Source organism: Schistocerca serialis, chromosome 1 (genome assembly GCF_023864345.2).
Source record: "Schistocerca serialis cubense isolate TAMUIC-IGC-003099 chromosome 1, iqSchSeri2.2, whole genome shotgun sequence".
In the NCBI taxonomy this organism is placed as follows: domain Eukaryota; kingdom Metazoa; phylum Arthropoda; class Insecta; order Orthoptera; family Acrididae; genus Schistocerca; species Schistocerca serialis.
In genome coordinates this window covers 322,176,003-322,189,505 of record NC_064638.1, presented here as the reverse complement: position 1 = coordinate 322,189,505, position 13,503 = coordinate 322,176,003, and the positions used below count along the sequence as shown (strand labels likewise).

Below are 13,503 nucleotides of genomic sequence, written 5' to 3'. Positions count from 1 at the left end.
AGGGGTTACGCTAAGAGAGAAAGGGCCCAGTGAATCGTAACGTGCCGTCTCCTCTACCAACAACAGAGCCTATGCAATAATTAAACTTCATATCTTTACACCTTGCAAGACGTCAGTTTCTCTCTTTGTCACAGATAAAATGGATTGTCAAAGGATACTATGGTTTTACGTTTCTCGAAGAGTGCAGCTAAGCGTTATTCTGCACTAGCAGTAAGTTGCCAATATTTCAGTAGGCTGGTGTTTTTCCACTAATTGGTTACTGCTGTAAGTTTTAACTGACACAGTTCCCTCATTCATAACTCCATCATCTGCGAAAAGCTCAAGATTCCAGCTGACGCTATCTGCTAATTTTTTAATTTTGAACATGAGCAGCAGCGGCCCTAATACTCTGTTCTGGGGCATACCGGATGTTTTATTTATTGATTTTATTTCAGATGGCTTTAAGGTCTCATTTTACAAAGTGTAATGAACTTAAGAAACCCTTTATAAGATTGACAGTTCCTAGTACTTATATAATTATTGATAACTTCATGTCCAATCCGGTTAAGAAAAGGGCATATGTTCATGGGAAATTTTCTTTTTGAAAATCACGAATACTATCACTCCTCAAACCATATAGCTCACGATCTATATCGATTTTGGGTAATTTGCAAGAATGATTGCCTATCGAACGCGTGGGCTCCTAACGATATGTATCGAACGTGCGACTCGATATAGACCATACGATTTTGGTGGCGCGAATTATGGTAAACGCGTAGTGTGTTGCCAGGGGGACATACTTTATCGTTTGCAGTTTCGAGTGCCGAGAGCCGCACATGACGAAATCTAGCTCCTCGTTCATATAGCGTGGAAAGTTGTATCTCTTCAGATATCTATATTTATACAACTTGAGGTTGCCTGGAAAAATTGACCCTACTGATACTCTCCTGCTATCTCTCGACTGACATAGCAAGAGCGTACCCGGGTTATGGGAAAAAGAATTGCTGCTGGCAGCTTACACAACACTAGCAGTAGTGCACGAATAAGATGTGGCTGACGAGTGAAGTAAGTAAAGTTACTACTCGTACTTTCATTTGTTATTAACTGTAACTTAATAAACGTTCGTCTTTTGTCGTTGCTCTAGTCAGTATCCAAACTCACGCCACCAGAGTCGTGTGGTCGACATCGCGTCGCACGTTAGATATACATCGTTAGGAGCTCACGCGTTCGATAGGCAATCATTCTTGGAAATTACCCTATTTTGGAACGGCTGGTAACAAGTGTTTACAAAAGGCTAGAAAATACCGGCCAGAGCTGCATTCTTCGATAAGGTAGATGAGCAAGGTCGATTCTCCATGAAGCTGTTTGAAAATCACGGACGTCATTCGTGCTGAAGATACGTAAGATGTCGTGTTGACAAAGGAATATCCTCACAGTCCTCTGGTAGCACATTTTGCAGGAAATCAAAAAACCGTATTCCATCAAGAGCGTTATCTAATACAACTGGAGAGAAGAGTTGGCCATCAATAATACCGCACTACACTTTCACTGAGAAACGACTTTGAAAATCTATTTCCACAGTAGAGTGCAATCTTCGTCTGCCCAAAAGTGAAAGCTGCGCGCTATCACCTTTCGAAGTAAATACCTTTCCTCCTGACTCACCCTGTGAAACGTCCCCTTAGAAAAATTATAAATGAATTATTGTGCTGATAAATCTCTTACATTATCTGATTTTCAAACAGCTGAGCAAAACTGAACGTACTCAGACAGTACTCACTTTACTTATTCTGATCAACACTAAACTGACACACAATATTTTTAGAGCAACGCAATCTGACTTTCAATAATACCTACAAAAGAATGGCCCTGACTAACATTAACCTATACGTTTCACAAATCACTTACCTCATAAAAATCTTCGTTACTCGAACTACTGCAACACAGCAAGCGCCACTACTGCCAGCTTAATAGTGTTCAAAATTCATAATATATATATCAGTTCTCGACATACAGTCTTACAAATATACTGTATCTGATGGACACAAGTCCACTTCATCCGCTCTCAAAACTCCGCCATTTCTCTCCCCACATCCTCCACTGCTGGAGGCTCACCTCCAACTGCGCAACGCTACGCGCTGTTCACATCCAACTGCCCACTACAATTGAGAATTTTTCAACAATGCAAACGAGACACAGACTGCACACAGCACAGCCAGTGATTTTCATACAGAGCGCTACTTGGCGTTACCAATATAAAAACCTAAACAGCCTACTTACACCTGTAATTTCGACGAGGTTGAGCTTCGTAAGTCATCCACGGATCCCGTTGGTTTACTAATTTGACAATCACGCAATTAATGTGGAACAGGACTTTGAATATCAGTTGACTGGTACCACGTTTCCCCGATAAACACGAAATTGTCACTGTTGTGACAGATGTCCTACGACCTTATCCTGTTAATAACTACGGTTTGTTTTTATTCTTGCAGAATGTTTCTTTCCTTACAAGACAGAATAATCTAGGCAACGTCTATTCAGATGAATGATCTGATGATGATCTTGCTCTCGACATGAACCTTGAAGTTCGGTGTTTGCGATTCGGGCTGAGTAGGGTGGGGGGGGGCACCCGGTTTTGCTTGTATAGTTGAAATCGTCGCTGTTAGACCACCTAAGACGTCTGTGTCTGTAGATGGCTTCTCATCCAGGTCCTGTGCTGTGTTCTGGCTGTCGGCAAATTTTTGTGTTCACCACAGCCTCTGGTCTGAAACAAAGGTTGCAGTGCGTTTGTGTCGATGTTGCAGGTCTGGAACTGTACTTTCTGTGGGTGGTATTCAGCTACTACCGCATCATAGAGGAGCGAGCGCCGGGCGTCGTGGCCTCCGTGTAACACGGGACAGCTGCCAGCCGTGCTACGGTGGTACGGCGGGCACGTCTACATCGGGACGATGGAGCACCAGAAGCGCCAAATCGCCAGCCGGAGTCCTGCGTCCTGGAGGGAGAAGTTGCTGTCGGCGTAACGCAACAGTGATACCCACGTCACACACATGACAAAGTCAACCGTTATCCTACTCGTATTAGTTTGCTAGGCAAAATCATGTGCAGCACGAATTTCATGTTAGTCAAATGACTACTAATATTATGTTCCTGATCCATCCACTATCACCCACTGATCCAAACACTAACATTATTCGTACTTGTATGACTCACTTTCAAACACTATATTACAATAACGCGAAGCATTATGGTCAGGTAGAAAGTTTGTTAAACTTACTATATAATTGAAACATTCTTTGCAAAATTTACTTCCAGTCATAGGCGTCCGCATGACGGGGAGGAGCAGAGGTAATCCGGAGTACAGAGTCTTTGCTCATTACATACACTGTAGATAAGCATCGATTCTATGAGATGTAACAAGACTTCGGTATCAACTGTAAAATTTAGTTCTTGTGGCAGGAAAAGTATCGAAACTGACCACCCCATTTATAGCAAATACGAAAATTTATAACATCCTTCCTCCTCCCTTCCACAAATAAATTTAGGCGAACACCCATGGGCCCAATTATAATACGTACTATATTTTATATTTATGTGACATTATTCCCAGCGATAAAAGTAGCTTGTTTCCAAATATTTTCCTGCTCAATTAAGTGTTCCGTATTGTAGATAATATTATTATGTAAATAAATTCCAATTAACTGAATCAATGACACCATTATGCCAAATGTCACTTTGGGGTGTCTAACTTACCTCTCTAATACCTGGTCTCCTGCAATGTGAACAAACATCTTCATTGTACAGATCATTCTTTAATGACAGCAGAATAAAACATTGTTGATCCCTTACTTTCTCCAACACTTGATTATTTTCTGAATTATTACTGAATATGATTCGATAGGAAAGTTGAGGTACACAAATGTTAACTTTTGTATGCCTCCTGTCAAAAACCCAAAGGTTTGTTCGACCACTGGAGTTCGTTATAGAAACAGTTATGCTGTAGGTGGTACGTCAGTGCCTTCCTAATGGGAAAATTCGAGAAATTAGTGTTAAAACAGACGCTTACCGACAGTTATTCTTCCAGTGCGTGTAGAACAGGGAAGGAGGGATCAGTTAGTCGCATCAGAACTACGCTCCGCCACACACTGTCAGGCGGCTTGCGGAATATTGATGCTCACGTAGATGTAATCAGAGAAGCGACAGCTCTAGCGAGTTTTTAACGTACAATCCCTATTACGGTGCAATCGTGTCGTGTCTTACACTGCTAGAGACGAGAGGCTATTTAACGTTTCTTTGTTGCGACTTGAAAAAATCTGTTTTGCTTAGCATCCTCACTGCCTCACTGATAAACTAAAACCTCTGTTTTCCATATGAAGGTTAGCGAAGGTTTGTAGGCCACGTGTCGTACTTAGGATTTTTTTTTTTCGATAGTAAAACATACGAGAGGACTGCTATAAACGAGGTCAGGTGGATGTTTACGCTATATCTCATTACTTCTTTCTGCATGTTGCTCAAACACATAGTGGAATAAAACATTTTACTTACAAGTCATTTATAAAAATAAACAGTTTCTGTCTCCAATATTTCTAAAAGTACCCGATAGTTACATGTAGATATCTCAGCTCCGACAGACCTATCTGCTAGAGAAATATAAGTTTTATGCAGCTGTGCAGGCAGTATGTAATAATACTGGGCAGAGCTACCGAGAAATGCATAAGCAAAAAACGCATAATTGGGCAATATACAGCCTTCTCCTTTCACAGGATGGCGTTTTAAACCACTTGTTGTTGTTGCGGTCTTCACTTTTATACTGGTTTGATGCTTCTCCGTGCTATTCTATCCTGCGTTATTCTCTTCATCTCCGAGTAACAACTGAAACCTACATCGTTCTGAATCTGCTTAGTGTATCACCTCTTGGTCTCCCTCTGCGATTTTTACCCTCCACGCTGCCCTCCAGTACTAAATTGGTGATCCCTTGATGCCTCAGAACAAGTCCTACCAATCGATCCCTTCTTCTAGTCAAGTTGTGCCAGAAATTCCTATTCTCCCCAATTCTGTTCAGTACCTCCTCATTAGATACGTGATCTACTCATCTAATCTTCAGCATTCTTCTGTAGCACCACATTTCGAAAGCTTCTATTCTCTTCTTGTCTAAACTAGTTATCCTCCATGTTTCACTTCCATACATGGCTACATTCCATACAAATACTTTCAGAAAATACTTACTGACGCTTAAATCTATACTCGATGTTAACAAAACTATCTTCTTTGGGAACGCTTTTTTGCCATATCCAGTCTACATTTTATATTCTCCCTACTTCGATCATCATCAGTTGTTTTGCTTCCCAAATAGCAAAACTCATTTACTATTTTAAGCGCCTAATTTAATCTTCTGATTCCCTCAGCATCACCTGAATTAATTCGATTACATTCCATTATCCTCGGTTTGCTTTTGTTGATGTTCATCTTATATCCTCCTTTCAAGACATTGCCCATTCTGTTCAAATGCTCTTCCAAGTCCCTTGCTGTCTCTGACAGAATTACGATGCCTTCGGAAAACCTCAAAGTTTTTATTTCTTCTCCCTGGACATAAATTCCTACATTTTTTTCTTTTGTTTCCTTTACTGCTTGCTCAATATACAGGATGAGTAACATCGGGGATAGACTGCGATCCTGTCTCATTCCCATCTCAACCATTGCTTCCCATTCGTGCCCCTAGGCTCTTATAACTGCCATCTCGTTTCTGTAAAAATGGTAAATAACATTTCGCTACCTGTAACTTACCCGTAGAATTTCAAACAGAGCATTCCAGTCAACATTGTCAAAATCTTTCTCTAAGTCTACAGATGCTGTAAACATAGGTTTGTCTTTCCTTCACCTGTCTCCTATGAGAAATCGTAGGGTCAGTTTGCCTCGCGTGTTCCTACATTTCTCCGGAACCCAAAATGATCTTCTCCTAGTTCGGCCTCTACCAGTTTCTCTATTCTTTTGTAAAGTATTCGTGTTAGTATTTTGGAACCGTCACTTATTAAGCTGATAGTACAGTAGTTTTCACACCTGTCAGCACCTGCTTTCTTTGAAATTGGGAATATTATGTTCTTCTTGAAGTCTGAAGGTATTTCCCCTGTCTCATACATTCCCCCTGTATCGTATATTCAGCCTATGCTCCTGCCCGTCCACGTGCGGACACACAGCAGTGGCCAGTATTGCGCCGCGTCGTTGCTGCTCGCTGAGCCGAGACCTATGGAGCTGACATCCACCATGTTGTTCCTGCCCGGCCAACTAATGGTGCGGGCCAACAGTACAGCGCCAGCGAACCACGCGTGGTTACACTATAGAATCACGTGACTGTTGACAGAACACTGGTGGGAGATCAAGGCAGCATTATAACTCCCCACCAACACCGGATGGAAGAGTTCTGTCATCCGCTGGTCCTCCAAGGCTGACGAAATGTTATCTACTCCTCAAGCATTGTTACCACTGAAGTCTTTTAATGCTTTGTCAGATTCTTCATGCAGTATCATATCTCCCCTCTCATCTTGCTCTGTGTCCTCTTCCCTTTCCATAATATTGACCTCAAGTACCTCTCCCTTGTACAGACCATCTATCTACTCCTCCCACCTTTCTGCTTTCTCTTCTTTACTTAGGACTGATTTTCCATCTGAGTTCTTAATATTCAAACTGGTGGTTGTCTTTTCTCCGAAGGTCTCATTAATTTTCCTGTAGGTGGTATCTATGTTACCGCTTGTGATATATGCTTCTACATCCTTACATTAATCCTCTAACTGTTCCTGCTTATCCATTTTGCACTTCCTGTCAATGTCCTTTTTTAAATGTGTATTCCCTTTCGCCTGCTTCATTAATTGTTTAATCCCATGTTGTGGCTGTTTCCTTATGCAGAATAATTAACCATCTTAGAGGGAGTACAGCCGACTAATCTGTGGACAGTAAAATTACCTGAACGGAATCTACGATCCAGAGTTACCCACAAACTAAATTTTTCCACGTGACGCATCATATACGAAGCACTTATCTTCAACTGAAATTAACTGTAGTATGTGCTCGAAAACAATGATGGTTCTGATACATTACGGTCATGCATTTGTTTGTTTCAACTTTTGAGCAAATCAAATGCAAAAGCCAAGAAAATGGAAAGTAAGCATGAGTAATAATCTTGTAATCATAGTATTTAGTGATTTTTTAATTTTTCACATCATGAAAGGGCAAAGAAGTAGCTTAAAGTTTTAGATTTACATGATGTAGAAATAACACTCTCTTTGTAATAATGTAGCATCAGAACAGTCAAATATAAATAATATTTAGTGCGAAACACATGATGGAAATAGCAGTAGAAGTACTGACAAACTTTTACGCGTGACAGTTCTAATATTTTAAAAAGCATGAGTGAAGTCGACTTTGGAATAAATGGTTCAAATGACTCTGAGCACTATGCGACTTAACTTCTGAGGTCATCAGTCACCTAGAACTTAGAACTAATTAAACCTAACCTAAGGACATCACACATACCCATGCCCGAGGCAGGATTCGAACCTGCGACCGTAGGGGTCGCTCGGCTCCAGACTGTAGCGTCTAGAACCGCACGGCCACTCCGGCCGGCCGACTTTGGAATAATTTATAGGTTTACACCCGTGTGTACTAAATGGTCCATTGCATTTCCTAAATGATAAAAGTGAATAAAACAGAAATAATAGTAAGTACGATAAATTCACATTTAGTGACAAAGAAACATAACTCATACTTTTTTATTATTGTCATTCACAAATCAACAATACAAATATAAATTCCGGGGCCAACCTGACTGAATCATAGGCTAAGTGATTATGCACATATTGCTGGTGGTGGTGCTGGTGGTGCATGGGAGAGGAATTAACCACCTTATCTTGCTACCTGATAGAGTCGGTGTGTGCGGATGGCTCTTTTGATGTCAGCATGAAAAGTCAACGCCCACTGAACCTTTATTTGTCACGTGGTATCTTGCTGACGGGTGCCAGCTGTCATCTTCGTGTTTTGCGTGTTTTCTGGGTAGCTTAACTCTTTCCTTATTCCGATCTGCCCGGCGATCGACATAGTGTTATTGTATACGTGCGTGGCGTCTACTGTCTGTAGTGATGAATTGCAGGGAAGTGTGAATTTTATATTTAGGATCTGAGATCACACGAAAATAGTGCAGGCATTACGATTAAAAGATTCAAGCATCGAACCACATGAAAGACTATCAGCCGCACAGTGAAAAATGGGGATGTAGCAAAACGCAAATCGACGTTGCAACAAATGTAAGGATTCAACTCAGAATCTAAAAACTTTGTCGACAATATGCTGATATGCTTGGTATAGCACAGGCTAATGGATGAGAGGACTGGTAAGACTCTGGCCCATAAACGGCAACAACACTGCATAAACCATCCTTATTCAACAATAAAAAATTTCTTTATCAAGGCATTACTTATTACTTGTATTAAATTACAACAGGTCCACACCATTGCAATTTAAGTCCATCAGAGATTAGCATAGGCAGACACTCGTTAAGACGCGACGTGTGTCACCTTAAATAAAACAAGCATTCACTCCAACAGAATTAAAATGTACAATTTTGCAAATCGTGACCTATCTCATCTTGGAGAAACACAAGACGGCCTAGACCGAATCAAGAATATAATATAGCTAATCGTGACGTATGTCGCCTTTAAGAAACCAGGAATTATTCATCCAGAACTAAAACATATTATATAAATAAATGTGACCTATGGCAACTTCAAGAAAACAAGAATTTAGTTAAACGGGATACAAAGATAAAATATAGCTTACCGTGACGTGTACGTTTTACTTTAACACAATCAAAAGATGTAATACAACTTGTACGTGACATAGATCATTTTTATTTTTTTAAAAAAATAAAAGTTTACTTCAGAGAATCCGAAGATATGATATAGCTTACAAGTGACGTACGCAATCCCAGGATTTAGCAAAAACAACACCTTTAATTAAAACCACCTCAAATTGTACACTAGCTGGATGTGAGGTGCAGTACCCTTAAACAGAAGCGGATATCCCTTTGTGTAAACAATCTAGACCCATGTCAGTGTGCAAAACCATATGCCCACCGGTCAAGCTTGAATAGGATGTAATAAGAAACTTGTAACTGCCAAGGCTCGCTATGAAACACGCTTTCCAGGCCAGGGACGTCTCGCCTGTACTCCTGCCCGTCCACATGCGGACACACAGCAGTGGCCAGTATTGCGCCGCGTTGTTGCTGCTTGCTCAGCCGAGACCTATGGAGCCGACATCCACCATGTTGTTCCTGCCCGGCCAACTAATGGTGCGGGCCAATAGTGCAGCGCCAGCAAACCACGCGTGGTTACACTATAGAATCACGTGACTGTTGACAGAACACTGGCGAGAGATCAAGGCGGCATTATAACTCCCCATTTCTGTTCTGTATTTGTCAATGGATTTCCTGCTAACATCATTATGTTAAATGTGGCTTGTTAAAATACAAGTATTGGTGATGAGTTATTGTTTCAACAGCGTGCCTATTCGGTTTTACAGTAGTTACTCCTTGATTAACTTTGCGAACTGCTGAAGCACATACGGTGTTCCATTACGCACATGTGCTATGTACAGTGTATAATGTAAATACTGCTTATGAGTAGAGACTTGGTCTGAAAAAACGTTTCTTATAATTGTTCAAATAATACTTTGACTTAATGACAACATAATCGACGTAAACAAAGAAACCTGTAATGTAAATACACTCGTCGTCATCTCATTTAACCTATCAATTGTTCCCTCCACACGCTAAATACTCGTATAACACATTGTTAATGGAAAGTTCTTTTCTGGTTTGAATAGTTTGCTACTAGAGAATATCAGCTGCCATAGAAATTCTAAGTCACTGCTTCACATTTTGAAAGCTGTAAATACGACTCGAGAAACTACTACAAAATTCCAACTATCACTCTTGCTCAACTCTTACTGGAGCAGACCAGAGAGGAAGCAGAATGCTAAACACTGAAGTGATCATTTGTCAGTTGTTGAAGGCAATCATTAAGCAGACTAGTAATACCACGTCGTGAATGACAAAGGGACGAGAATAACAATTATATTGTCACGTAGAGGAAGGTGTAATTAGATGAATGACGAACACTAACTTCACTTAACGAAGGTTTATTCAGCACTTCCACATACAAGAGCATGGAGCAAACTGCCTCCGGCCAGATCACATACACTATATATACATCTACAGAACATTCCTGTACAATGATTCTTGACATCTGTGGATACTTCTAGAATCTACTCGAACAGAAAACAGAAAATAAAATTGTACAGTCCAGGTGAGTTCTGAACTCACGACCCTCCATGCAACATTCTACTATCATAACCAGCACACCATCGTGCTACTCGGGTTCTGCTGCGATTATATAACAATTTTTATTTTCAACAAAATTTAGTATAACAATGAACTCAGCACTGATCAAATATTTCGTAAGGAGACAACAAAAACTGACCACAAATTAATTAATGTCAATTAAATAATATTGTTTTTGTAAGTTAGCTCCGTACACATAATTTCTGGAAAGCTTTTGTCACCCGTTTTCCCAAATGGTGATTTTGTATCTTGAAATATTCAAATAAAATTGATTTTGTAGTACGATGGCTTCCTGTTGATTCAATGTTCATTATTGCTTCATCGATAGATGTACATATACTGCTGCGAAATTCTAACATAGCTCATGACAAGCGCACTAGCATTACATTTCTTTGCCAGCTTACCCTTGCCTTACTGCAAGCGGTACGGTGTCACCAGTCTTGACCCGTTAATCGGGTCGCCACAAAATTCCAGTGTGCCAACCTCTACGGCTCTGAGTAGTTCGTGCAACCTAAGTTCTCAATTATTTGCTGAATGTCTTCCAATCTGTCTTCATCTTCAGTTTTTGCCATTTGTCACCGTTTTCCACACATTCCTTCGATTCTGCGCACAACATCCTCATTTCCTACCTTATCAATCCACCTAATTTTCAACATTCGCCTGTAGCACCACACTTTAAATGTCCGATTCTCTTGTGTTCAGGTTTACCACAGTTAATTTCACTACCATACAGTGCTGTGCTCCAGACATAAACTCTCAGAAATTTTTCCTCAAATTAAGGTCTATGTTTGATACTAGGAGACTTCTCTTGGCCAGGAATGCCCTTTTTTGCAAGTGACAGTCTGTTTCTAATGTCCTCCTTGCTACGTCCATCATTGGTTATATTGCTGCCTAGGTAGCATAATTCCGTAACTTCATCTACTTAGTGACCATCAATCCTGATAAGTTTCTCGCTGCTCTCATTTCTGCTACTTCTCATTACTTTAGTTTTTCTTAGATTTACTCTGTCCATATTCTGTACTCAATAGCTTGTTCATTCCACTCAGCATACTATGTAATTCTTTTTCTATTTCGCTCAAAGAAAAAAGATAGCAATGTCATCAGTGAATCCTATCATTAATATCCTTTATTTCCATAACTACTTATTCGATGTATTGATCAAACAGAAGAGCAGAAAAGACTACATCCCTGTCTTACACCCTTTTTAATCCGAACGCTTCGTTCTTGGTCGTCACTCATATTCCCTCTTGGCTCTTGACCAATCTCTCCGTATAGCTTACTACTATTTTCTCAGAATTCCGAACATCTTCTATTTTACATTATCGATAGGTTTTTCCAGGTCGACAAATCCTATGAATGTGTCTTGATTTTTCTTTAGTCTTGCTTCCATTATCAGCCGAAACGTCGTAGTTCCCCTCTGTGGCACCTTTACCTTTCCTAAAGCCAAAATGGTCGTCATGTAACACATTCCAATTTAATTTTCTTTTCTACTCTTCTGTATATTATTGTTGTCAGTATCTTGGGTGCGTGAGCTGTTTATTGTGCAATAATTCTCGCACCTGTCAACTGTTGCACTATTCTGAATTGTGTGGATGATATATTCCTGAAAGTCAGATGATATGTCACCAGACTCATACATTCCACGCCCTAACATTCATAGTCGTTTTGTTGCCACTTCCCCCCAATGTTTGTGGAAATTCTGATGGAATGTTGTCTAACTCTTCTGCCTTATTTGATCCTAAGTCCTCCAAAGATCTCTTAAATTCTGATTCTAGTACTGGATACCCCGTCTCTACTAAATTCACTCCTGTTTCTTCTTCTATCACATCAAATCTTCCCCTTCTTCACAGACGCCTTCAGTGTACTCTTCCCACCTATCCGCCGTCTCCTCTGCATTTAACAGTGGAATTCCAGTTGCACTCTTAATGTTACGACCGTTGCTTTTAATTTCATCGAAAGTTATTTTGACATTCCTGTATGCTGAGCCTCGCGACGATCATTTCTTTTTCGATTTCTTCACATTTGTAATTCAGCCACTTTCTCTTAGCTTCCCTACACTTCCTAGTTAATTCATTCATCAGCGATTTGTTTTTCTGTATTTCTGAATTTCCCTGAACGTTTTTGTAATTACTTCTTTCATCCATCAAGTGTAGTATTTCTACCATTGCTGATGGTTTCTTCGCAGTTACCTTCTTCGTAGCTGTGTTTCTCTGTCCAACTCCTGTGACTGCCTTTTTCAGAGATGTCCATTGGTCTACAACTGTACTACCTACTGAGTTATTCCTTAATGTTTCATTTACAGCGTTAGAGAACTTCAAGCGTATCTCGTCATTCCTTAGTTCTTCCTTATCCCACTTCTTTGCGTCGTAGCGCATTAATTCTTCCTGACTAATGTCTTAAACTTCACCCTACTCTTCATCACTACTACGTTGTGATCTGAGTCTATATCTGCTGCTGGGTACGCCTAACAATCCAGTTTCGGAATTTCTGTCTGACCATGATGTAATCTAACTGAAATCTTCCCGTATCACCCGGACTTATAGGTACTCAGTCCGGAACCGCGCGACTGCTACGGTCGCAGGTTCGAATCCTGCCTCGGGCATGGATGTGTGTGATGTCCTTAAGTTAGTTAGGTTTAAGTAGTTCTAAGTTCTAGGGGACTGATGACCACAGATGTTAAGTCCCATACTGCTCAGAGCCATTTGAACCATTTTCACCCGGACTTTTCCATTTATACCTCCTCCACTTGCGATTGTTGCACCAAGTATTCGCTATTGCTAGCTGAAATTTATTACGATCTCAATTAATCTTTCTTCTCTCATTCCTTGTCCCAAGCCCATGTTCTCCTGTAACCTTAACTCCTTTCCATACAACTACATTCTAGTCCCCCCATCATTATTAGCTTTTCGTCTTCCTTTATGCACTGTATTGCACTTGCAGTATCAACATATACTTTCTCTCTCTCTGTCTCTCATCTTCAGTTTACGACGTCGGCATGTACACCTGAACTATCGTTGTCTTCGTTGTTTTGCTGTCGATTCTGATGAGAACAATCCTATCACAGACCTGTTGACTGTAACACCTTTTGTTCTACCTTTCTGTTCATAACGAATTCCATTTCCATTATACCAATTTCTGCTGCT

The 13,503-nt window shown here is 40.4% G+C and overlaps 1 protein-coding gene across 2 annotated transcripts in view; it reads left to right on the top strand.

Annotated features, from left to right (window-relative positions):
• The window catches only part of LOC126469812 (lysosomal-associated transmembrane protein 4B-like), an 81,093-nt gene extending 77,272 nt beyond the window's left edge, over positions 1–3,821 (top strand). For both annotated transcript variants that reach the window (XM_050097099.1, XM_050097090.1), the window contains one exon: positions 2,781–3,821. In XM_050097099.1, the coding sequence (XP_049953056.1) occupies positions 2,781–2,866 (86 nt within the window). In that variant the 3' untranslated portion in view covers positions 2,867–3,821. The remainder of the gene's footprint in view (positions 1–2,780) is intronic.
• Positions 3,822–13,503: the final 9,682 nt, after the last annotated feature.